The sequence below is a fragment of the Rosa rugosa genome, chromosome 2, assembly GCF_958449725.1.
Source record: "Rosa rugosa chromosome 2, drRosRugo1.1, whole genome shotgun sequence".
Taxonomy (NCBI): domain Eukaryota; kingdom Viridiplantae; phylum Streptophyta; class Magnoliopsida; order Rosales; family Rosaceae; genus Rosa; species Rosa rugosa.
In genome coordinates, this window is record NC_084821.1 from 15,708,869 (window position 1) to 15,734,862 (window position 25,994).

At 38.4% G+C, this 25,994-nt stretch overlaps 4 protein-coding genes across 10 annotated transcripts; 2 read left to right on the forward strand and 2 right to left on the reverse strand.

The window, feature by feature from the left end:
* Window positions 1-465: 465 nt before the first annotated feature.
* On the reverse strand, window positions 466-1,995 carry LOC133730428 (uncharacterized). The gene has a single exon (XM_062158021.1). It carries the CDS (start codon window positions 1,993-1,995, stop codon window positions 466-468), a length of 1,530 nt encoding a protein of 509 aa, XP_062014005.1.
* A 3,185-nt stretch (window positions 1,996-5,180) lies between these two features.
* Window positions 5,181-10,034, forward strand: LOC133730429 (uncharacterized). Its single transcript, XM_062158022.1, has 3 exons — window positions 5,181-5,732; window positions 7,829-7,996; window positions 8,322-10,034. Exons 1-3 carry the CDS (start codon window positions 5,181-5,183, stop codon window positions 10,032-10,034), a joined length of 2,433 nt encoding a protein of 810 aa, XP_062014006.1.
* Window positions 10,035-10,760: 726 nt separating this feature from the next.
* LOC133731794 (UDP-glucuronic acid decarboxylase 5) lies at window positions 10,761-16,145 on the forward strand. Of its 7 annotated transcripts, none has more exons than XM_062159204.1 (13): window positions 10,761-10,882; window positions 11,649-11,768; window positions 12,497-12,583; window positions 12,839-12,926; window positions 13,052-13,143; window positions 13,552-13,616; window positions 13,694-13,782; window positions 14,261-14,338; window positions 14,465-14,558; window positions 14,926-14,992; window positions 15,075-15,138; window positions 15,241-15,281; window positions 15,633-16,145. In XM_062159204.1, exons 2-13 carry the CDS (start codon window positions 11,679-11,681, stop codon window positions 15,816-15,818), a joined length of 1,041 nt encoding a protein of 346 aa, XP_062015188.1. In that variant the 5' UTR covers window positions 10,761-10,882; window positions 11,649-11,678; the 3' UTR covers window positions 15,819-16,145. The 7 variants fall into 7 exon arrangements, with proteins under 7 accessions (XP_062015188.1, XP_062015186.1, XP_062015189.1 ...); XM_062159202.1 differs by having other exon boundaries at window positions 10,803-11,076; XM_062159205.1 differs by having other exon boundaries at window positions 10,814-10,944.
* A 444-nt stretch (window positions 16,146-16,589) lies between these two features.
* LOC133731860 (ATP synthase small subunit 6, mitochondrial) lies at window positions 16,590-18,267 on the reverse strand. Its single transcript, XM_062159290.1, has 3 exons — window positions 18,094-18,267; window positions 17,961-18,003; window positions 16,590-16,804 (listed from the first exon to the last, which is right to left on the reverse strand). The coding sequence occupies exons 1-3, from the start codon at window positions 18,212-18,214 to the stop codon at window positions 16,801-16,803; spliced, it is 168 nt and encodes a 55-aa protein (XP_062015274.1). The 5' UTR covers window positions 18,215-18,267; the 3' UTR covers window positions 16,590-16,800.
* Window positions 18,268-25,994: the final 7,727 nt, after the last annotated feature.

Here is a 25,994-nt window from a genome sequence, read left to right on the forward strand (position 1 = left end):
CACGAGTAGGTAGTCTACCACCCGTCTTTTCATGGGCTCCTAAAATCGCATTGAAATCACCAACTAACAGCAAAGGACCCGAGAAGCTTGTCTTTATTTGCTCAATTGCAGACCATAAAGGATGACGTGCCACACTAGTTGTTGCCGCATAGACAAATATCAGACCATGAGCAATACCACCAACAGAAAACTGCACAAACATATGTTGACTAGAAGAAGATATCATAGTAGGAGAGGATATGTTTGCTGAATGAAAAACCCAAATATTAGGAAATAACTGATCTCTATCATTGACACCGACCAATTGCATACCAATAGATCTCCAAAAAGAATCAGGAACACGTGTCAAAGATGTCATTGGTTCCGATAAACAAAGGAAATCAGGGGAGTGCTTTCTAATCAAACTACGAAGAGCAGTTCTTGTAGGAGCATTAGCTAATCCCCGAATATTCCAAAAAATAATCTTCATAAATTAAGCTTATGAGGAGGACCCCTATTTCTTGCGGGGTAACGATCCACAGTGCCCTCTTCTGGCTGCTTTTCCTCTCTTTGCTGTTTGCGAAGTCTCTTTTTCTGCCCTTTAGAAAGAACAAGGGTCATATTCTTAAGGCCTGTATCACCCCCCATCATAGAATTCACTGCTTGCATTTCAAATTGCCCCCTAGGAGGGGTTCCATCAATACCAGTTGTGCACTGGTCTTCCTCAGTTAAGTCATGGCCACTAGTTTTCCCTTTTGTCAACTCACCTGCTGCATTTTCCAAAGAAAAATGCTCCTCAAGAACTTGTTCAGTCGTTTCCGAGGAGCTCAAGTCATCCTTCCTTGCATTAGCAACCTCAATAGTTGCTTCCAATGGCTCCTCTATTACTCGCTGGGCAATAGTCTCCATTTCACCCAAAGCCGCCTCTTCAATAACGGTTTGTGCAAACTGAGCAATTTCTACCAATTCTCTTTCAGAAGATTGGACCCTAGGAGAGTCGTCATCAACTGTCATAGTTGGAGCAGCATGTTGATCCTTTGTAACAATTTCATTAGTCATATTTGGTGGAGAAGAATAGACCATCTGCATATCATGCCTAATATCAGAAGTGACCACATTACGCTTTACCCTGTACTCTTGACGCACTACAGTAGTCAAAGGCTGAGAAGGCTTCTCACGCTGTTTCTTGTTCCTTTGTTCCTTGTCGTTTAGTTGCTTACAACGATCAGCAGTATGGCCAACCAAACCACAATGGGTGCACAAATTTTCATAGACCACTTCAATGGGAAAACAATGATTTTCACGCTCGATCATCAACGAAGATGGTAATTCCCTGGCAAGATCCACATCTACTAACACTCTGGCATAATAGCCAAACTCACGCTCCTTCGTAGCCCGGTCTAATTGCAATGGAGTACCCACTCCATGAGCAATCTCCATTAGATGTTGAGGATGCCAATAGTCTTGGCTCAAACCATAAAATCTGACCCAAAGTTGAGCATGGGTCTGTGGGAGAACGTCTCCCGGCACAAAATCTGGCTTCCATTGAGCCAATCTGAAAATACCAGTAGCAAGGGTGCATGTACCCCCTCCCCAAACTCTTCGCAAATCATCCTCTGTTGCAAAGTGAATGTCGAAGTATCCTTTCCCCAACGGAACAAGACGCCATGGAGCTGAGGGCTTCCACAGAGTGTTAAGCATACCCTTGAGATCAGCAGTCTTCAAAGGTGCAGAGCCTTTACGGAGTAGTAGACGACCAAGGAGGTTGGTTTTGAAACTTTTCAATTGCTCCTGATAAAGAGCCTCATTGATCTTAATGTATGTTTTATCTCCGCGAACAATCGGTGCAGGTAGTTGGCTAAGAGACACCGATGATTCAATTGAATCTGAAACAATTGATGCGAAAGTTTTCGCCTTGGGCGGAGGAGGAGCTGTGGGCGGAGGAGTAGTCGAGTCAAGGAACCCCATGAACGCCCATGGGCAGATAGCTTGAGCACCGGAACTGGACGCCGACATGGGGGAATTATGTTCAGATTGTAATTGAAAACAATCAAATTTTACTTTCTATAAAAGGTTCTCTCATCTCTCCTCATTAATTACGCATTTACTACTCATTTATTGTTATGCTGTCTATATGCATTGACTGACTTAGGCATCGGAGAAGAGAAGACCGCCCAACGCGGTCTCCCTCTGACGCCCTGTCTTTCGTTTGACAGCTAGCGAAGATTACCAAGTCCTCAGAGTAGCGGTCTGCCCACCGGACCCGCGTTAAACGAAGGCTCGGCTACCGCCGAACTTTGAGCATTAACATCACAAAACAAATACCTCTTCGTCAGGAAGACACACGCCTATTGAATAGGTAGCAAACACAATGCTCATCAACCGTGCCAATCGGATTAAAGGGATATGCAGTTGAACAAAGGCAACCCACCAACCTCTAATTGTGAGATCCATTTATATCACAATCACAATTTGAAATCAAAAACATAATCGCATGATTGTGGAGAATGTCGCACCTAAACTCTAGGTGGGAGTATTCTTTAGCCATCAAGAACTTGTAGAATCTATTGAGAAACAATGAGAGGAAAAAGAAACATGCAATCAAGAACTTGTAGAGTCTATTACACCTATTCAATAGCATAAACCCTGAAAAATCAGAAAACAAATACCTCTTCGTCAGGAAGACACACACCTATTGAATAGGTAGCAAACACAATGCTCATCAACTGTGCCAATCGGATTAAAGGGATATGCAGTTGAACAAAGGCAACCCACCAACCTCTAATTGTGAGATCCATTTATATCACAATCACAATTTGAAATCAAAAACATAATCGCATGATTGTGGAGAATGTCGCACCTAAACTCTAGGTGGGAGTATTCTTTAGCCATCAAGAACTTGTAGAATCTATTGAGAAACAATAAGAGGAAAAAGAAACATGCAATCAAGAACTTGTAGAGTCTATTATACCTATTCAATAGCATAAACCCTGAAAAATCACAAAACAAATACCTCTTCGTCAGGAAGACACACACCTATTGAAGAGGTAGCAAACACAATGCTCATCAACCGTGCCAATCGGATTAAAGGGATATGCATTTGAACAAAGGCAACCCACCAACCTCTGATTGTGTGATCCATTTATATCACAATAATAATTTGAAATCAAAAACATAATCTCATGATTGTGGGGATATTGATACCGGCTTTGAATGTAGAGATTAGGCTTTTGAATGTGGAGATTACATAACATCCAACCCAGATGAGAGTTTTCAATTGGGTTTTCCATAGTGGCAGTTTTAGTAATTCTTAACAACATTGGGTTTTAATATTTATCCTATTTAATATGTTTTTTTATTTTGAGTATACCTAATTAATTGGTTTGGGTGTATATTAAAACACTCTTATAGATGGGTTTATCAATTCTAAAAGGGGTGTGTGTGTGTGTGTGTTTATATATATATATATATATATATATATATATATATATATATATATATATATATATATATATATATATATATATATATATATAGACACACACACACACTTTGTCTTGCATAGGATCCCACCTCATCCTGCGGCTAGGACTGCCATTTGCTATGAAAACTTTCTTCTATATTAATCTTCTTTTGATGTCAGCTAAAACAGAATGTGGTTTTGTAGGTTGTTTAAATGTGCTCCTATTGTACCTTTATACATAAGGTGATAAAGGCATGCTTATGAAAATTAGGTCAGGCATATATAACTGTATAAGAAGCTGCAGCTTTGCTTTTGAACTAACACAGTGCTTCTATTATATTTCATAAGAGTACTAGATGATTTATAGCTTCTCCTTACCCCAGAATTAACCTTTGCCCACTGTCATGAAGGAACAAATTTGGGTGCATTAAGGATTGAAGTGTTGAGTGGAAATCTATAGAAACACCTCTTTGATAGTTAGATTACACTATTTTAGCATGTAGTCCTTTACTCGCCACTGGATTTTGCTTTTGTGATAAACGTAGTGTGAATGTGATGTATAATAGTGGTGATCTCAGTGCTTGGATGTGAGGTGGGAAGAATTTGATTAAATGTTGCGGTGAAACTTGATGATTTACCTTGTGCCTAAGCTAGGAGACTTGTTCATCTGAATGATGTGATGGAGATTCTAATTTTAATGAATTTTCATCTGCTCGATTATTATTATGTTTGTGCCGAATTATCCTTGTGCTGCAAGTTTCTTCGAGCTGCGAAGCAAATTACTATTTATCAATACTGAATGGTGTTTATATAGCAAATTAGCAATGTGTTTTTTGGTATCCTACTAGCAAAGAGTAGATGTCATATGCAATGCTCTTGGACTAGTGTATCAAAATTTCAAGTCCAAATCCTCATACAGATACTTCGTATGTATTATCCACCAGATTTTGACAGAAAATTATACTGTACAATCTTAATGGATGAGCTCTTGTAGGCTGCAGGCCGCTTTGTTGAATTAAAGACCAAAAGGAAAAGTTTGACCTCACTAGTTTAGAGATCATTAGGTTATCTCTAAAGCAAAAGTTCAGTAGATCGGATCACAAAGAGAAAGGGTGTTATCATACACCGGCCTCTCCGGAAAGCATAATAATTTATTGACCACATAATGTGACAATTGATGATCCATTACGGCATAGCTCATACTGTTCATTAGTTAAAGTGGCAAGAAACTGCAATCCTCTAACTATGAAATACGAATGCCCCCGACTGTCCCTGTTAATCATTACTCCGACCCCAAAGGCCAACAGAATAGGACCGAAATCCTATGATGTTATCCCATAATAGGACCGAAATCATTACTTTTGTTACATGGTTTCTTCTTACTCCAACCTAACTATCCAAATTTGGGTTATCAAAGTGGTATATATTAATTTAGCATCATTACGTACCACTTTGACAACTCAGGCTCTAGTTTTCAGTGATATGTGCCATAATTCTTTATACAAATGAAGTCTTCTTCACAAATCACTATTATCATGGTCACTAGCTAGCAATCGGTGCTTCATCCATTCACTACACATAGTAGGCCCCACTATAGCCTTCCGTAGTACCTAATTAGCAATTGCATGCCTTTTCTCTTCTCTTATATAAACTCCCTCCTTCCGACCCTGACATAAGTACTCTGTACTCCTATTCCTTCTGGCCACCATTCCTAAGTACTCCTATTCCTTCAGAAGCAATGGCAACCTCTCAAAACCAAACCGACCGTGCCCGAGCCTTGTGGCTCACATGCCTAGCCTCGACCTTCCGAACCGCTCTAGCTTGCACCATAGTAGCCATCACCACCCTCTACGGCCCTTCCTCTCTCCGAAACCAAGTAGCTTTCCCTACATTCTCCTACGTGACTGTTATCCTCATTGCTCCTGATGCAACTCTAGGTGACACATTCCGTGGATTCTGGCTCGCGCTCTACGCCACTATCCAGAGCGTCGGGCCTGCTGCCTTGAGCCTCTGGCTTATTGGACCAGCTCGCCTTTCTAGCAGCACGACGGCTCTGGCTGTCGGTCTGGCAGCATTTGTAGTGGTTCTGCCTGGAGAAGCTACTCACTTGGTGTCCAAGCGCATAGCCTTGGGACAGATTGTGATTATGTACGTATTTGCTTTCATAAAGGGTGGGAGTACGGAGGCCATCATCATGCACCCTGTGCACGTGGTAGCGAGTACGGCAGTTGGGGTCTTGGCTAGTGTTCTGGCGTTGTTAATTCCATTCCCACGCTTGGCTTGTCGAGAGGTACTACTAGCTTTGCTAGTTTCTAATAATGTTCGTACTGAACACCAGTTAATGATAGATGAAGTGGCTTAAATATTTATAAATTTATAGGCAATGTTCTCAGTTTTTTATGTGAAACTTATATTATCAACACGCTCTCGCACACGTGACGAATTTTTAAGTCATATATGTGAATAATTTATAATAATTTATAGCTGGGCGCACCCTTACCGCCCTGATTATGGGCTAGGCGACTGAGCAAATCGCTCGGAGCTTTGGCGGGCGCCTAGTCGGGCTCGACGGGCACTAGGCGGTGTAGGCGGTCGGGCTTAGGCACTGGGCGCCGTTTTTTGTTTGGTTTTTCTCATCAAAACTGAAACCAAATCTCGACCGTATGTCCTCTTTGTTCTCTCTAAACCCAAAACTCGATTCTGTATGTTCTTTCTCCAAACCCAAAAGCATACTCACTGACTTGTCATTTTTCTCTACTCAATTTGATCTTGCTTCGCACTCTTTGACTCTGATTAAATCATACATCCCTCTCTCTCAATTTGAATGTGAGGAAGAGAGTAAAGAGAGAATTAGATGCAGTCATGAGAAAGAGGAGATGAGAAAGGAGAGATGCATAGATGAGAAAAAAGAGCGATGAAGAAGATGAGTCCACGTGTGGTGTGGTGGTTTTTTTTTCCTTTTGTTTTTTTCTTTTAAGGGAGAAGTGGTGCGGTGGTTGACAACTAAAGTTTCATTATCAATTATTCTGATAAGATTTGACTTTTGAGATAAGTTTTTTTTTTTTGAAGAGCCCGAGGGCTAAAAAATATATTCATCAAAAGCCAGAATAGGCTGTTACATACCCTTCCGCTGTCATCTAGGCAGACAAGAAGATAGTGGTAGTACCCACAGTGGTACGTACATAGTAAATAGACCTACTCATTGTACAATCAAATACCTAGACATGGCGGGATCCCCCTTTGGTACTACGCCGGAGGCGCTAGAAAGGTCCAGCCCTCGCGACCTAACTCTTAACCAGCAAATCTAGTCGCCTAGGGACCTCAATTGGTGTACAACTAGAGACACTGAAAATTAAGTCAACAAGACCAAGACCAGATACTAAAACTAGATGCACAAAGGTGCCTAGACTGTCCCTAAATGTAGGGAATTATTGAAGACTAAACAAAGTAAATAGGGACTAGGACAAAACCAGCCCAAAATAAGGCCCAACAAAAGGTTGACCCGGGCCAGTCACCAAACATCCTCCTCCAGCGCCGCCGATCACCGCCAGACCTGTAGTGGCCGCGACCCCCAAGAGATTTCGCAAACCACCTAGCCACGCCGCCACCACGATCGCTCCAGATCCATCATGGCCCCGCCCCTGCAACGATCCTCCCAGACCACCAAAGTTGCGCTGCCACTCCGATCCCCCAGAAAACCGCCATAGCCACGCCACCATCACATGTTCAGGAGAGCTCCTAACAAAACCCAACCGCCAGCAGTCGTGGAAGCTCCAACGACCCACCAAACCTGCACAAACCGACCAGCCCGGACTCCTTTGCCAAACCTCAAGCCACCCCCATTCAGAAGACTACACGGCCATTGCTTTCAAAACCCGCCCAGCAGCAACCCATTTGGCATGGCGAACCACCACCGACGAGCGCCGCAGGACAAGAAGGGTAGGAGATCTTGAAAAAACCCTACGCGCGGTCGAGTTTTTTGGAGTAGGTTTGATATCTCATATGACTTTTGAGATAAGTTATGCATACCATTAGGTGACTAACAATCATTATTTATTAAGTTTATATCATAAAATAACTAAAAAATTAAGAAAATAAAAACCGCCTAGGCCCCTAGGCGCTAGTCTCCAAATCACCGTCCGACTAGCGCCTAGCGTTTTTTAGAACCTTGTTGATCCCCATTTTCCCATCTATAATCTATATTTCAACACATACTAATTGTGAATATGTGCTGGTCCATTATCATATTAGGCCAAAAGAAATTAAATGTTCGAAAAGGTTGCATTTCGACTGTAATCTAGAAAGCTTAAATCGACATGGAGGGGAACCAACTTGACTTTTTAGCAGTGAAACGCAAGAAAATTCATTATTACTTTACTTTTGCAGGTTAAACATAACTCGAAGCTGCTTGTGGAGAATGCTTCAGAGAGGATGAAGCTCTTTGTGAAGGCTTTTTGTGCAAAAGATAACGCATCCGCTCTTGCTTCAATTTCTCAAACAAAGTCCTTGGCTTCCACTGCAACCAAGCTTATCCAAACCATCAAATGCCACCAAGTGAGCAATTTAATTTCGTATATGTGCACTATTTATATAATTAGTCTTCACATAGACTTACAGTTGGAGTTTGTATAAGTACAAGGTAGTAAACTGTAATTTATTCGTTCTGCTCGTAGCACATTGTGTATCATATCACTAATATAGATAACGGCATATCTATACAAAAGCTCTCACCTTAGTGTACGTGATCGATATGGTACACAATTTATGCAGTATAAGAATGCGTGATGAACGTAGCCGCACTCAAGAGATATAATATTTTTGTAAACCAACCACTCATTTCAGACGCGCTGATCCCAAAATATGGTTTCCTTGTGTACAGGAAAGCATGCAATGGGAGAGATTTCCACTAAAAATTTTGAGCCAAGGCAATGTCAATCCAGGAGATAGATTGCAAGGTTTGGAGATTCCCCTAAAAGGGATGGAAATGGCATTGAGTAGTACTCCTTCATTCCCAGTTGGGGTAGTGGATGGAGAGCTCAAAAGTGGTCTACTTAAACTAGTAGAGGAGCAAATGAGCTTAAATAGAAGCATTCCTTGTGAAGATGCAATAACTGCTGAATCAAAACCAGAAATTGATATTAGGTGCCTCCAGACACTTCAAACCATCCCACAAAACCACCAGGATTTATCCCCATTTTTCTTCTTGTTTTGTATAAGTCTCCTTCATGGAAATTTATTAGCCACAAGTTCTGGTACTACCGCACAGGACAAGTTGATAATTCCTCAAAAACAAGAAGCAATTACTTCATGTAAGCAAAGTGTGATATGGAGTAACTTCTCCATGAAGGTAAGTAGCAAAAGGGTTATGGCAGCTTTCAAGTGCTCACTTTCATTGGGTCTAGCTGTGTTCTTTGGCTTACTATTCAGCAAAGAAAATGCCCATTGGTCGGGGCTCTCAGTTGCTATCAGTTTAGCGGCAGCTAGAGAAGCAACATTTAAAGTTGCAAATGTTAAAGCACAAGGGACTGTTTTGGGCAGTGTATATGGAGTTATTGGTTGTTTTCTGTTCCAAAGGATCTTACCGGTTAGACTCTTATCTCTAATTCCTTGGTTCATTTTCACCAGTTTTCTTCAGAGAAGCAAAATGTATGGCCAAGCTGGTGGTATTTCTGCAGTAATTGGTGCTGTACTAATTTTGGGCAGAATAAATTTTGGACCTCCAAGTGAATTCGCCATGGCAAGAATCACAGAAACCTTCATTGGGCTATCATCAACGATTATTGTTGAGCTTCTGTTGCAACCCACAAGAGCTTCCGCTCTTGCAAAAGTTCAACTCTCTAGGACTCTTGGGGCATTGCATGAGTGTATTAACTCAGTGAGTCTTCAAACTGGAAGAGCACATTTGGAAGATAACCAAAAGTGTCTCAAAATTCATGTTGAAGAATTGGGGAAGCTCATTGCAGAAGCCGATGTGGAGCCTAATTTCTGGTTCTTGCCTTTTCACAGCACTTCTTATGGAAAGCTCATGAGTTCTATCTCCAAAATGATGGAACTCCTAGTTTTTAGTGGTCATGCAATTGGAGTTCTTGAACAAAATTCACAGGGACTTGAGGGTTCTTGGAAAGGCATTGTGCATACAATGGAATGTGATCTTGAACTTTTCGAGAAGATGGTTGGCCCTTTGATAAGTTTCTTTAAGGAGATCGCCCTGATCAAGTCAGTAACAGTTCTTGAGAAGGAAGGGCTTGATGATCAAGAAAATGCCAAATCTTGTGATCTTGAGCTGGGAAAACCGCAAACCCTAAATGTTTATAGGGCTTGTGGTTTAGAGGATGAAGAGATTGATAAGATTGTAAGTTCGTATCTCCTACACTCAAAGGAAATTGTTGATAAAATTCCTTGTCAACAAAGTGAGGAGCTCAAGGGCCAAATTGTTTTATGTTTGAGTGCTTTAGGATTCTGCATAAGTGGTTTGATAGGAGCAACAAGAGAGATAGAAGAGGGAATCAAACAACTTGTTCGATGGGAGAATCCTTCAAGCCATGTTAATTTGTATGAAATCTCTTGTAAGATGCATGCTTTACAAAAATAATGTATCCATATGTATGCAAAATTGTTTGCACAAAGACTGACACATATTATAATCCAATTAATTTGTGGCAATTTCGATTGAGCCAACGGAATGAATGAAATATTGGCAATGACAATGATTATGATCAACTTTTCAATTTGGTTCAAAATATGGCATGGATTTAAAAATTTGTATCAATTTTAAGTTAGATTTCTAAGAAGTTCAGTTATTAATGTCGTTAAATCGGTCCATCGTAACATTGTTGATTTAATGATATTTCTTTTGTCAATGAATTAGAAGCTAAGCGCAAATCCTTCCTACTTTAATACCAATCCAACCCATTTCCTCTCACCAACCAAATTGTTACCATCTTCTCCCACTTACTCAGTTACTCTGCGAGAGATGAACTCTAGATTTTGTGCGTTGGGCCAAAGATTGAGTTGATAAGAAAGATTCAGGAATTGTCATTATTTTTTGGTGAACACTCCATTAGATCAAATGATATGAAATGGTATACAGAATTTCTTGTTTACAAAGTGTTGTCTTTGATAACCAAAGTAGTGTGCCAAAGTAAGAAAACCTTCTTTTGCATGTCAACAACAGATTGGTTATTTTATCACACAATGACGTAAATTATTAAATTTCCTCTTCCAAAGTCCAAAACTCTTTTTTCTTCTACAAAATAAATATATAAAAAAATAAGTTTCACCCCACCTGTGTACTTGTACTGTAAACGTGGCAGTAGCGCAGATGCGTAAGCCTATAAAGACAAACTCATGCAAAGAGCATCCTATTCCAGCCTTCAGAACAAAGCAAGGGACAACCTACTAACCAGTCAGGCAGAGACCACCACCAGTTGAACGGAAGTGGTATGGTTGATTCTAGATACCAAAGCATCTGTCTTAGGATTTAGTACTTATCAGAACCCTAGGTACCTCTCTGTAATCACTCCACTTACTAATTCAATTTCAAATCGTTTATCCAATCACCCTCTTTACTAGGCCTCCTAAATTAGTTAATCTCAGAAACCCAATTAATCCCACAGATTCTCTAGTTTCAGAAGGTAATTAATATAATTACTGCCTTTTTCTGGTAGAAAGTAAATATTTACAGCTTGATTATCAAATTCAGTTTTCTTTGCTTGAGAAAATAACAAAGATAATTGATATATAAGGGAATATAGTTCGGTGGTGATTTCAAATTTAATTATTGTTATCGAGGAGCTATCATAAAGGCTGAGCTTTCCGTGAATTTGAAGTCTCTCTTGATTTTCTTTATTTAATTTATTTAGCTTTCTATATTAAAATTCAATGTTTGGTAGAAGTTTCGGTTTTTGGGAATTCTTTTGGGACTATAAATATGGGTTCTGATCACTAGACTTTGTGGATCCAAAGGGTGTTCAGGGTTTTGGGTCATCTTCATCTGAGGCTAATTTGCAGTTACAGGTCTACTTCAAGCTCCAATCTTTTTCTAAAGCTTGGGAGTTGAAATTTACAAAGTTTTCATTTCAAAAAAAAAAAAAAAGGATCTTTCAGTCTCTGTGTGATTTTAAGGCATCTGTCAATTTGAGATTACAGTTCCAGTAGTGTATTTATGTTGTTTACCAGAGTTTGACTGTTGGGTGAATTGTTATAGGTATTTGGATTTTAGACGGGATCTAAGAAAATGGCAACCAATTCTTCCAATGGGGATCACCAGACTACAACAAAGCCGCCTCCTTTGCCATCCCCTCTGCGTTTTTCCAAATTTTTTCAGGTTCTTTTGTTATTTATTCACTCATCTATCTTTTGGGTTATTATGAATTACTTTTTACAAGCTTGATTTGTAGATATCATTGTGTGGCTGTGAATTTGTGCTATTAAGTTGTTGCATTTCTCTGTCAGCATTTACTCACTGCAAACACAAACTTAATTATTAGAACTCTGGCAATTGCATGATTTTGTTTTTTCTGCCTTTGCTACTATAAATTGCATTGCCCGTACAATTTGTTCGAGCTATTAGATCTTCAAAATTCAGCTGCCCCCCAAAAAGCTTGGTAGTCTGTTAACTTTTAATATCTCCTGAGAATTCTTTGAGGAGGTGTTGTATATTTTAGAACATCATCCAGATGGGTTTGTAGAGGTTAGGTATTGATATCTCTCCTTGCAATTCTCTGTTTTACCCCCATTGCCCAGACAGTCAAACCTCTGCTTGTGTCCTCATGTCTGTAAGTATGTAGTTCACAAAGAAATATTGCTCATCCTCGTTGCAACTTGCAAGATCTAGCTCATTTGAAGTTTTGGTGAAATACTCTGCTACCTTTGTTTGCTTCAGCAGAGATGTGTTCATTAGAGTTTTGTATCAGTCATGCTACTGTGTATTTCAATAAGTAGCTTTGTTTAATATTAGATGGCTGATAAGTATCATCATTCCAATGGTATGGTCTTGTTTATCATAGGTTGATTCTAATGCTCTATTTTGTGTACTTTCATTGTTGATGACAGTCCAACATGAGAATCTTGGTTACTGGAGGAGCTGGATTCATTGGTTCTCACCTGGTTGACAGATTAATGGAAAATGAAAAGAATGAGGTCAGTATTTGGTTTTTTTTTCTTTTTCTTTTCTTGTTTTTTTCTAAAATGCTTAGTATTAGTTTTCAGCTGATAGTGTTGAAGACCTTTTTGCAAATGTATATATATAGTAGGGAAACTTCTTATAACAATAAGTACGTAGATAAATTAAAATGGCTAGACCCTCTAACAATCAAAAATAAACTGACACTTGATAGCATGCATGGGATAATTTTCTGAAGTCATGATATAACATTGTCTCCAATTTCTACTCAGGTTATTGTTGTTGATAACTACTTCACTGGCTCCAAGGACAATCTTAAAAAATGGATTGGTCATCCCAGATTTGAGCTTATTCGTCATGGTACATACACTTTGGTTTATTCATAATGTTCTTTCAAGTAGTTTTAGTTTACTTGTCAAGAGTCTTTGCAAAAGCATGTCTTTGATTGGAATCATGATGTTGAATGCTTATTTTCCTTGTTATAGATGTCACTGAAACATTGTTGGTTGAGGTTGATCGGATATACCATCTTGCATGCCCAGCTTCTCCAATTTTCTACAAATATAATCCTGTAAAGGTATGTACGTAGATGATTTAGATCATTAAACATCAAGATCTTACTATTAAAATAGACCTGCCATGTATCATCTTCCTGTCAAAGGTGATTCATATTGCCTATACCAAATACAGTGACGTTTTCATGAGTAAGATACATTTTTCCTTTAATCAGCGGTAATATTCAATTAACCATGGCTTTTGTCAGTCATGTGATTGGAAATTTGCCATCCTTATCCCTGCAAAAGCTGTTAGATCATTTCACAATCTATTATATAGTTTTCATGTATAAATATGTCATTGTTACTTTCCTTTTTCTCTTTTTCCTGTGCAATCATGTAAGTTCTTTCTTTACCTCCAACATAAAACTATTTGAAAGTTTATGGTAAATCTCTAGACATCTAACATTTGCACTTGTGATTTCCAACAGACAATAAAAACAAATGTGATTGGCACTCTAAACATGCTTGGACTTGCCAAGCGAGTTGGAGCGAGGTGAGTAATTAATCTTGCATTTGGATTATAGTTGAATACCACCAAATTGTCTTACTTAAGTATATACTTCTGGGCAGGATTTTGTTGACATCAACTTCAGAGGTATATGGAGATCCCCTTGTGCACCCACAACCTGAAAGCTATTGGGGTAATGTTAACCCAATTGGTAAGTGCTCATCTCATTTTATTCCTCAACTTTGCTGTATTCTGACAGATCTAAGAAGATTATGTTGTGTGCAATATATAATTAATGGGGAGATACATATGGCAAGAAGCAAAATGACCGTTACACTGTTTTCATTCTCTGTGAATAACTCTAAATTTTCTCAACTCATTTGAGACGAACTTCCTTGAGGGAGATTCTGGAAATTCCAAGCTGTTCATGAGCTTTACATTTGGAAGTGCATAGGAAAATGTGATCTTTAGGGCCCTATAGTGTGTTGTTACAGCCCAACCTTCAGTATATTGCTACCATATTGGGCATATGGTTATGGAGACTGAGATACCCTATCTGCTGACTTATAACATGATTTTGTAAAACATTAGAAGGCAGAATTTTTTTTTAAATGCTTTCCTAGTTTAAGAATCCATTGAATTTCATGAGAACCTGATCTCAACGAGAACAATGCATCTTATGACAACAGGAGTGAGGAGCTGCTATGATGAGGGCAAGCGTGTTGCTGAGACCTTGATGTTTGACTATCATCGGCAACATGGGATAGGTATAATCTCATTTCTCTTTTCCTATTTCCGCCGACTAACTTTTGGTGTTTTCTTTTCAATGGTGAAATCGGTAAATGTTTTTCTCTTTATTGCTTGATGGATTTAATTGACTTTCTCTTTGACAGAAATACGCATTGCCAGAATCTTCAACACATATGGCCCTCGCATGAATATTGATGATGGGCGTGTAGTGAGCAACTTTATAGCTCAAGCACTTCGGTGAGTCCTTAGGATGTTTCATGGTTCTAATGATGCAAAAAGAAAACAAAGACTTACTGGTTCAACCTATTTCTGTTAAAAAGATGCAAACCAGCATGTTCTGTGGCATTATTTCAAGCTAAGTGATGATCAAGCTTTTGGCAACACCAAATTTTACCTCGTTATTTACCTTGTATCTTGAAAATGACTTCCCATACCTGGACCACTGGCCTCATAGCCAGACATGATGACGATGTGTTTGATGTTGAGGATTTAGCTACAACTAATATTTGTCTAGTTGTTATTTTGTGCATAGAAATGATATTTCCATCAGTTAGCTACAACTCTTATTTTCCGTTAATTCCTACTTTTTGTTTCAACATTGTAGAGATGAACCATTGACGGTCCAAAACCCTGGAACTCAAACTCGCAGTTTCTGTTACGTCTCTGACATGGTATGTGAAACATAATTGACTTTACATTCTGCCATGTATCACAATGTATTGGGAATATAATTACTTGTTTGAAATGTCTTAGGTGGATGGCCTCATCCGTCTCATGGAAGGAGAGCACACTGGACCCATAAACATTGGAAACCCAGGTAAACTTAAGAAAATATGATGTGGGATGTGCATTTGTTCTAGATAAATTATTAGTACTATAGTTGTATATGATTACTGACCTAGTCACTCTTGTATACTAGGTGAATTTACGATGCTTGAACTCGCAGAGACAGTGAAGGAGGTAAGTTTTATTGTTTCTCTTCCCTTCGTAGGCTGTTATAAGGTAGTTCTTAAGTAACATGCTTGCTGAATACAAAAATAATGTAAGCTGTTCTTTAGTTCTTGAAGAATCATTGAGCTGCTGAGTAACTTGTCTATATTAGCTAGATTTTAGATATGTGATCATGGTAAGTAAGTTTTAGAAAATTCTTCAAGTATTAATGCTTAGTTGAAATGAATATACCACCAATGAAAATGTGGTTCAGATGCAAAAAGGAAAACTATCTAATGTGGTTTATGAGGGAGAGATTTGGAATCAATTATTTTGCTTATATTGATAAATACATCTTCACCTATGCATTTGACTTTGCAGCTCATCAACCCGCAAGTAGAGATTAAGAGGGTGGAGAACACTCCTGATGATCCAAGACAAAGGAAACCCGACATCACAAAGGCAAAAGAATTGCTGGGATGGGAGCCAAAAATAAAGTTGAGGGAAGGTCTGCCTCTAATGGAGGAGGATTTCCGTCTGAGGCTCGGAGCAGCCAAAAAGAACTGATTGTCTTTTACTGGAAATACAGATGATTGGGTTTTGGCCGTGGAATGGATGTTTGACGATTAGACTGCTGAAGTATGCTCGTCTCCAACAGCTCCCGATCACCAAATTGTGCTTATTTGTGTGTTTTCTTTCATTGTGCTATAACAGAAAATAAGAATTAGTGTCTTGTAATCTTTTTTTTTTTTTTTCTTGCTTCATCCTTCAAAATGTGGGATTCAGCACTGTTCTTTAGTTTGAATTTTGAAAGTTGTTCTCAATCGAGTCTGCTACTAGGAACCCCCAATTTTGTTGTTGCAATAATAAAAAATGAAACTATACTTTCTTGTCCGTTCAATACTTATTCCTATTGATCTTCACACAGCCTACAATTATGAAGTGCAAGAGAATGTTTTAACTGTTTTATCTCTTTTCCTGAAGGCCATCAATCTGATTTGAACTGTTCTCAGAAAAGACGCATAAAAAGCTGAGAACAGAAGAGAAAGCGCTTTTAATCGATGCATTTTTTTGGAAGCATTTGTAAGTAAGCAAAATCATTCTGGAGCACAATCTTTAACCCGCCATTCAATTAAATGGCAGAGCATGGATATAACTCAAAATTTCATCCACTCGAGACTGTAAAACCTGTGCCTTTCCACTCACTACAAAATTCTTCAGATCTCCTAAACTGATTTAGCAATTATTTATATCAGAAGAATGAAGATGCATGAAACTGGCTTCAGCAGGAAATCATGAAAGAACGCATATTGAGATCAGCTATAATAACATGAACACAGCACAATTTTTGTAGTTTCACTTTGAAAGATTGGTCTGCTCAAATACACAAAGTTCAAAACCAATGGAAAGAAGTATTCCTTCTCATGTTATTCAAGCCATCATAAACAAGACATAAAATTCAAAAACAGAGAATCCTGAACATCACTCTTTGTTATTATCTTCCCCTTGACAACATGAGAAGAAAGGTAGTCGCAACGGCATCCAGAAATCACCTACAAAACAAAGAAAGAATTAAGGAACGAATTGCACTTACTGACTCAGGGAGACTCTAGTAATGCTATAACTTGTTATTGGTGAATACACAAACTTTATTCAAAATATATGGCCAAATTATAAAAAGCAAAGGAAAATAGCACTAATCAAAACTTAGCATCCTAAGAACTTGGATATATCTATATTGCATCACTCGCATGTAAAAGTTGAAGTAGGCTATGAGAAGTTGAAACATTGAATCACTGACATTACATAATTGCAAAATATTTGAGCATTGGCAGTGACGTTATAAAAAAGTGTCCTCTTAACATATATCCTTACATGCAAGTGGGAAACATATATTTTCATGTAGGTAATGACATTAATATTTTTAAAACTCATACCTTCTTAACTGCAAGTAGGGAAAGTAAATGTTCCTATATACACCATCACAGTATAATTTCCAAAACCTCTTTACCCAATACCATCTATATACTGTGAAAACGAAGAAAGACATCTCAGGATTAACACTCGGAACAGTACGAACTTTTGTAACCACCAAATGGCCCTCTGATAGAGAACCGAGAGGGCAGATGTATGTGGTAGTAGAATTGGTTTTCATAGTGGAAATGGAGAAAGTATTGGTTTAACAGAAGACCAAAGAACAATACATGCATCAAGAACTTAAAAGAGATGATGTAAATGACCGGTTGAGATCTAAGATTAAAGACAACCAGTTTAGGGGCAGGTTGTGATTCAAAATCTCAACTCCATCCTGTAGCAGCAAACCCCACTACATCCAGACTTAGACGTAACCATTGGGTCTGTCTTGAATAGAACTAAAAGTTTTCAGAAGGCAGAATTCACTTCCGGGCATTAAAATTAGTCATTCTGGCAGCAACCCCAATTGTTAAACTTGTAACAATCCGTAGAGACCCTACCAAGTGCTAAAATTAAGTGGAATTCTCAAATGCCTAGTCTCATATGGCAACAACAAACAAAAATTGTACGAAGCAGGATCTAGACTCTACACCCTCTCAAACAATTAATCATTTAGTCATAGAGCCCAATTCAAATAAGGTGCATTACCGTATTGCCTATACCAGCGAATCATTATATTGCAATCGAATAACAACGAGTGTACATTTGAGTTCCGAGATAAGAATGAAAAGGTACCTCTTGTGCCTCTGAACGAAGGGTGAGTTCTTGGCATCTTCCTCTGTAAACAAATCAAGCAAAAAAAAAAAAAATTAGGGTTTTGGTTTGGAGATTCGAAAAAGAAGAGATCGAAGAGAGAGAGAGAGATTACCAGTGAGGCCGAGAGAGAACTTGGTGATGAGGGCTCCGGTTATGGCGAACCCAGCGATGAAAGGCCAGTTCCGGTTCCATTCTCGCTTGAAGAAAATCGGCCATGGATCGAACTTCCTCATTTCTGCTTTCTCTTGCTCCTCTCTCTCTCTCTCTCTCAGACTATGTTCTGTGTTTGCGTTTGTGGGAGGGTTGTGTGGCTCATTTGCTATTTGTAGCCACTTGAAACCTTTGGGTTGGGCTCTTTCATGCTCGTGTGTAGGTAGGCCCGCTTGATGATACAGCCCATAAAGGCCCATTGGAAATGACCTTTTTTTGGGGTTCTATCCGAGGGATGGCAATCGGTAGTAGGAGGGTTCCGGTGTGTCATTTGTCGCAGTACGACTAAATTTTTGACCGATCTTTCAAAAATAAATAAATACATAAATTTGACCGAGGAGCGGGTTTGGATGTGTCTTCGAACATTTTTGACTAAAATTCGTGGCTTTGCCCACAGATTTTTGGTGTTTTTGGCCAAAACACTTTTTTTTTTTATGTCTTTCGGTCATGCATTTTGAAATTTTTAGGAAGATAATTTTGTTTAAACGTGTCAAAATCAATTTATTTTGTTTCTTTTGAGATTTTTTGCGTGTGGCTCATGAAAAATGTTGAACCTCATGGTAACAATTCTAGTGACTATTTGAGCACTACATATCGAGTTTTACTTTTTGGGTTGAAAAAAGACATGCACCTTCATTTCCCTTGTGCTTTTGCACACTTCATCTTGAGTGAGTTTTGTGTGCACAGATATCACATAAATTATATCAACTCTTCCTTTTAAACCATATAGGTGTAGTCCTCCAAAAAAATTCGATAATAGATGTACATCGTACATTTATTAGTGAGATATTTGAGATAACTAACAAATTAGACCAAAAGTATGTGATATAATACATAAATAAATATTCTCATGGATGACCTTTTTTTTCTTGGCCCTGGGACATACAATTTTACACAATTTTTTACACTGTTTCTAAGCCCTTGAGATTAAAAGCATTCAATGGCTCGGATTAATTTTGTAAATGATGTCAACATACCAAAAAATGATTGGACAAATGACGTGGCATCAAATTAATTGAAACAAAAAGATTAGATTAAACTTTTCTTTTTATAACAAGACATAAAATTTAAAAAAAAAAATTGCAATGAGATGATTAGAAGAACACGATTAGAAAAAGAAGCAGAGGAAAAATGAAGAACCCTAGCTCTATCTTCATCGTCTTCTCCAAGGTCCAGTAATTGAAATGAAGACAACTTAATTACCCAAGAGAATATGGAATTCTATTGCTTATATGTTTCTTTTAGAAAGGCATCTGATCATTGGTTGCTACTGATAAACATGTTCCCCTCTTCGGTAGAATTACGCATGGTCAGTTGTCGACTTCATAGCATTCCTGTTTACCTATCTTCAATTTTACTTCACTTGCCATCCTTGATCTTTCTTACAACAAGTTTTATTCTTTGATGCCAAGGTGGGTTTTCAGTCTTAGAAATCTGATTTATCTTCATCTAAAGCGTTACAGGTTCCAAGGTCCTATTTCTAGGAGTCCACACAATATCACATCTCTTAGGGAAATTGATCTCTCCATGAAATTTCTTAATCTTCTGATACCTAAGTGGTTGTATAGTTTGAACCATGCATCTTGAGTCCTTAATTCTTTCTACCAATGCCTTTCACAATGAAATTTCAAGCTCCATTGGAAACCTAATATCCATCATCAACCTAGAGTTGTGTTCAAATCTTTTGGAAGGGAAGATCCCAAACTCATTGAGAAGTTAATTACCTAAGAATTATGGAAATGCTCTCTGGTTGATCCTCCTGCTCCGTCATGATCACAATCATGAAATATGAGTGTCAAAATTCCCACCAAACAGAGCACAGATCCTACAATAGAATACCGTAATCTCTTAGGGAATTAAGTTGTCTTGATTTCAATACTTGGACCTTGGAGAAGACGACGGAGCTATGCTGGGGTCTTCATAGTTCCTTACTTTTTTTTCTAATAGTGTTCTTCTGTTCATCTAACTGCATTTTTTTTTTTCATTTTATGGGATTTAAATTTGCTCACCATTTTTATTTTGTGGTGATATCACCACCCAATTAAAACTTGTCACGTCATGTAAAATTAATTTAATATTTAAAATTTATTTTTTTAATAAAACATCATGATTAACTATAATTATGTTTTATAACACATGTCAGTTTTATATTGAGTGGTATCACCACCAAAGTATTGGTGGTGAGCAAATTTGAATCCCATTTTATGGCTTCTTATAAAAAGAAAAGTTTAATCTAATTCTTTTTTAATCAATTTGATGCCACGTCATTTGTCCAATCATCTTTTAATATGTTGACATCATTCACAAAATTAATCCGAGCCATTGAATACTTTTGATCTTAAGGGCTTAGAAAGAGTGTAAAAAATTGTGTAAAATTGTGTGTCCCAGGATCTTGACCCTTTTTTCTTAATGTTTATTTATTTTTCTCTATTTTCTATACCTCATGGTTAATTATTTAGCAAATTACCATTGACTACACTTCCATCTAACCTTTTAGAGCATCTTTAGCAGACTCTCTACTTTGGTTCCTTAGCTATTTTTGAGAGCATGTTTAGCTTTTTATCTATTTTAGCGGCTGCACCAGACTTCTAAGAGGCTCTCCATTATAACTTTTAGCTATCTCACTCCTAAATATACAGAGCGAGATGAGGCTCTCTATAATTTAAAACATTCATTTTGAGTTATTTTATGTAATTTATAAATAAATTTAAACTATTTAATCTTCATTGACTCAAAAATGGCTAGCATTGCTAAAGATGCTCTTACCAGCCTAAAATCTCGATTCCTTTGCAGAGTGGCCATAAGGCCTAAGCGGACTCTTAAAGTCCATGCAGAACATTTTTCTTTTTGTTAGATAGCAATTGTCAGAAATACCCCTATAATAAGCGGACTCTAAAAGTCCATGCAGAACTAATCTCAATGAATTTTCTACTGAAGGTCAATAGCAATATCTATTTCTTTATTGAATACAGTAGATATATCAGTTTTGTTGCTGATGGTTTATAAGAAAATTATATTTGTTATTGTGGGTCAGTATATGTATTTGCTACTGAGGGCTACTGAGTGTCAATAAATGTATTTGCTATTAGGGCCCTTTTTTTAATCGTATCAAATGGTCTATAATATTAGAGTTTTTCTATTGGGACTTCCATATTTGCTCATTTGACCTCTCATCTCTTTACTTTTTAAAAAGTAAAATTTGCTAAATAAACCTCTTTCATATACCTAACTTAACCTTACTCATAAAAGAAAATTTTTGGGAGCATTAAAGATGAGTTAGTGCTCCTATAATTATTTATTTACCACAAAATAAACTTGACATTGTTCAAAAAAAAAAAAGAGAGATAATTATTGAAAAACATACACAAACTTATTTGGTTAGTTTACATGAGGGCTCTCTATCCCCCGTTTCATGATCCTCAAGAGAAAGACCTTTGTATCATAATTTTATTTTTATATAATTTGCCAAGTAATTTTGAATGCATTTTCTCTTGATTTTTTCTTTTTTGAAAGCTTTTTTTTTTTTTTTTTAAAGGAGGGCTGGTGCGGCTGCCCTCAAGCCTTGAATAATGAAACTGTCGAATACAAGGGGTGGATATAGAGCCTAAACCCTTGATTACAATAAGCATCCAGAGAAGATCCCGAAATAATATCAGGACTCTCAACAAAAAAACATGTATTCTAACAAGCACCAATTAGCAAAGAGTGCTCTACTGGCTACTCCATTTGCTTTGACAGAGCGGTGGCATACCGGAAAGATAACTCGATTACAACGTAGCATAATTGCCAGCTTTAGTACAGCTTTCCCACTATGCTGCCGCCGGAGAATAAATCTGACGTCACTCAGTTTCATCCTGCCACTAGCAGGCAGCGACCATTTAACAATGAACTGTTGCCTCGCTAGGTCAGACAAGGCACTTAGAGTGCACACACAGGCATTTAGCTCGACTAGCCCTGCAAAATAGATGCAGGGACTTATTACGCGCCAAAGACGCAACAATACTAACCAACTAACATAATTAGAATTAAAAGTAAAACATATAGCCAAACCAGCCCAGGTTGGGCCCAAAAAAAGAACCCTAGCCCAAGCCTCAACACAGGCAACAAGGAAAATGAGAAATATGAAATGAGAACTAAAATGGAAATGAATAATTAAAGTACTATAAATGTGTTTCCATTATTATAAATCTTTGCAAAGAAAAAAAATATTTTCGTTATTAGTTTACTGTCTTTAACAGTCTTTTTGTATAAGGATACATATGTCATTGAATAATAAAAAATTGAGGGAGGTCTAGAAAGTAGATTAAGAGATCTCAATAGAAATTAACTCTCAAAATATTATGTTTGGTTTTGAAGGAAATGAGAATAAAAAATGATTTGGCGAAAGCATTGAGATATTGACAATTTCATATTGTTTTGAAATTTTATTGGCCCAAGTTTTTTTTTTTTTTTTTTTTTTTTTTTTTAAGAAATATGGGCCAAGAATGTGTGGGATGACATTGTTTCAACTTTCAAGCTACCATTTGAATGCTCAGTGGCGAATTTCATAATTTCATCAAACTTTGATGTCTACTCTACCATTTGAATGCTCAGTGGCTCATTTGCTATTTGTAGCCACTTGAAACCTTTGGGTTGGGCTCTTTCATGCTCGTGTGTAGTTACGCCTGCTTGATAATGCAGCCCATAAAGGCCCATTGGATATGATCTTCAGTTATGCATTTTAAAATTTTTCAGGAAACTGATTTTGTCCAAACATGGGGATGGTCTAAAAGTTCTGATAGTTTAACCATTCCAACATGGGAAAAATGCACGAACAGTGTCTAGACACTTTAAAGACTTTCAAAATGATACTTGAACTTTATAACTTATCAATATGATACCTGGACTTATATTTTCTTGTCAACGTAGTACCTATGTCAACTTTCCGTCACAATACCATCAAGTTGACACGTGTGTCACGTGTAAGGCCGAAAAAGAGAAGTATATGATTGATATGCCCTCAAATTACTTTTTTATGAATAAAATAATTAATTTAAATGAATTTCATAATTAATTCTTAAAAATGAATTTTATAATTAAGAGAAAGAAAAAATGCACGAACAGGTCTACTGCCCACGCCTCTTCCTCCCCTGATCGTGACATCACCACGGAGTTAGCTGCCACCGCCACCACCGCCGCGCCAGGTGGCAACACAAGCAGCTGCGGCGAGGACCACGAGGTCCGCGCCCCGAAGAAGCGGACCGAGCATTGGATCCAGGAGGAGACCCACTACCTTATCAACTTCGGCCGCGAGGTCGATGGCCTCTTCAACACCTCCAAGTCCAACAAAGAAAGAACAAAGACTTGGATTGCAAAACAATCACAGATGTATAAGATTGAATTAACACAAAATTCCATTCCTCTTTTGAAATCGCCTCAACAACATCAATGCAGACATGTTGTGAAATGGGCAATGAAGAAGAAGAACCAAGAAGACCTTGCAGAAACCCTGAAATTCATTTTCCGTCACCACCCACACCCACACCTCCACCAAAACTTGAACTCAAACTCAAAATCCATTAATATCAAGATATTAACTACAACAAAAACACCAGCAAGTAATGATATAGACGATCTCTCCGTCCTCTTCCTTCCTTGATCTCAAGTCCCGCTTTGAGTACCGTAGAAGTTTACAGAGAACCCAATCCAAATCCAAATCTCAATCTCAATCTCAATTTCAATTTCAATTTCGTCCTCCAAAATGAAGGACAGAATCTTCTCGAAGCCTCGCTTGTTGAAGATCTGAAATCGGCGATGGAGTGCGCCGCCTATCCTTTCGTCGAGGTCAACTGCTTCGGCGCCGTGTGCCTGAAATTGAGGAGTACTGAGGGGTTGTTGGGGGACGAATCGGCGAGCGAAGTCATTTTTTTAGAGAGAGTGGTTGATTGAGGGGAGAGGAAGAAGACGAGAGGTGGAGGGGTAAAAAAAAATAATTATAAAAATTAAAGGTAAATAGATCATTTTTATTAAAAAAAATTAAAATGTTTTTACCAAAAAAATAATAATAAAATGTCAGTTATAGGGAAAATCAGTCTTTGTACCTTCATTTTGTACCTAACACTTGGTAAATTTAACGGTGCTGTGACGGAAAGTTGAATAAGTACTACGTTGACAAGAAAATATAAGTCTAGGTATCACATTGATAAGTTTTAAAGTTCAGGTGTCATTTTGACAATCCTCAAAGCGTCCAGACACCGTTGGTACATTTTTCTCTTCCAACATTTCAGGTGGTGTTGAGGAGATATGATAAAACCATATTCTTTTTTTTTTTTTTTATCAAGAAGAACTTCATTAATAATGAACTGCTTACAACGAGTTTTAGGCAACATCTCATACACAAAAATAGCCACTAAACTTCACACAGCTGGAACTCTATAATGATTGACTCAAGGGGCCAAAAACCCCGACTCCAAACTTGCACTACAACTATATGGCAATGACAACAAGTGCAGGAGCAGTGAATCCTTGACATCTCACCTTTCGTCCAGCCAATACGAACCCTAAAACTAGACAACTCACTTGTGTCAAACTAACTCGCCACCTAGAGTCCATCTGACTAGCTTTTGATCGACCAAGCCTACACTCATTGTGACCTAAACCCGACCAAAAGGATTGTCGGACATTCAGACTTGAGACTAAAGTAAACCCAACACCGTCACCACCCTATTGTCAACACCATCAATTCACAACTGCTCCAAATCACCATCGCCTTCGACCCAAAACCAGACAAGATCGACCCACTAGAAGCTCAGTAATGCTCGTCTATGGCACAACCAGACTTTTTCGCTGACCCAAAACCAGATAGGAACGCCCTACTAGAAGGCCGAAGAGAATATTGTCTCTGCCACATCCTGTAGTGTCTTATTACCAACAAAACAAAAACATTAAAATAAAACCAAGCCCTAAATCACTAGTAACAGCAGCCCACCAACAAGGGCTCAACAACACAATCCAGCCCAACAAGCAGCAGAACAATGCCCAATCCACTGCCCAGATTTCCAGTGCTTCATTGACACCGATCACCGCCGGCCAGTATCACCCCATCGCTGCGCCTCACCTGCGTTCACCAAAGATCCGGGATGGACCAATCGAGATCGATATGCCCACCCCGAAATCCAACAGCCATCCATCTTCCTTGTAATACGCCTATGCCAGAAGGTTCCGCCGCCCCCTGCATAATGACGTCGCAGCCGTCGCCACCTCTATCATGCCACCTACGTCGGCAAATCACCATCGAGTCAAGGTCTCGCTCGCCATCACACCACCCTAGCAACCAAATCGTACCAGATATGGGTTGAACATCCCAAATCGCAACCCTCAGAGATCGTGGTCGAAACAGAAGCACAAATCGATCCCATCACCGCCACCCAAGTTGCCCGTCCCCACTTCTACAATACACCATCAACTCAGCAACAGACAACTGGTCCGGCTGCACTTACCATCCTCCAACGAGGCCATAAGCCTACCTCGGCGCGGTGAGCCGCCGGACGAGCAGAGAGGAGCACACGAAAACCTAGTATTTTTTAGGGGCGCGTTCTAATCCCGTAAGTTGATAAGTTAGAATCTTCTTCAAAGCTAACTTATAGTACTTTGTGAAATTTAAAGGAATGTTACTATTTAAACCAGATTTTTTTTTTTTTTTTTTTTATAGATCTTTTGCATGTGTATCACATTGCATAAATTTTACTCGTTTGGGTTGAAAAAAGACATGTGGTCAAACAACTACAACCTTCATTCTCCTTGTGCTTTTGAACGCTCCTCCGT

What these genes read in the sequence shown, in the direction of transcription:
- LOC133730428 (XM_062158021.1), bottom strand. Translation starts at nt 1,995, where the DNA reads ATGTCGGCGTCCAGTTCCGGTGCTCAAGCTATCTGCCCATGGGCGTTC.
- LOC133730429 (XM_062158022.1), top strand. Translation starts at nt 5,181, where the DNA reads ATGGCAACCTCTCAAAACCAAACCGACCGTGCCCGAGCCTTGTGGCTC. An exon ending in CACGCTTGGCTTGTCGAGAG is followed by an intron (nt 5,733 to 7,828) that starts GTACTACTAGCT and finishes TTACTTTTGCAG; the next exon opens with GTTAAACATAACTCGAAGCT. An exon ending in AAACCATCAAATGCCACCAA is followed by an intron (nt 7,997 to 8,321) that starts GTGAGCAATTTA and finishes CCTTGTGTACAG; the next exon opens with GAAAGCATGCAATGGGAGAG.
- LOC133731794 (XM_062159204.1), top strand. Translation starts at nt 11,679, where the DNA reads ATGGCAACCAATTCTTCCAATGGGGATCACCAGACTACAACAAAGCCG. An exon ending in ATTTGAGCTTATTCGTCATG is followed by an intron (nt 12,927 to 13,051) that starts GTACATACACTT and finishes TCCTTGTTATAG; the next exon opens with ATGTCACTGAAACATTGTTG. An exon ending in CATAAACATTGGAAACCCAG is followed by an intron (nt 15,139 to 15,240) that starts GTAAACTTAAGA and finishes CTTGTATACTAG; the next exon opens with GTGAATTTACGATGCTTGAA.
- LOC133731860 (XM_062159290.1), bottom strand. Translation starts at nt 18,214, where the DNA reads ATGAGGAAGTTCGATCCATGGCCGATTTTCTTCAAGCGAGAATGGAAC. An exon ending in GTTCTCTCTCGGCCTCACTG is followed by an intron (nt 18,004 to 18,093) that starts GTAATCTCTCTC and finishes ATTTGTTTACAG; the next exon opens with AGGAAGATGCCAAGAACTCA.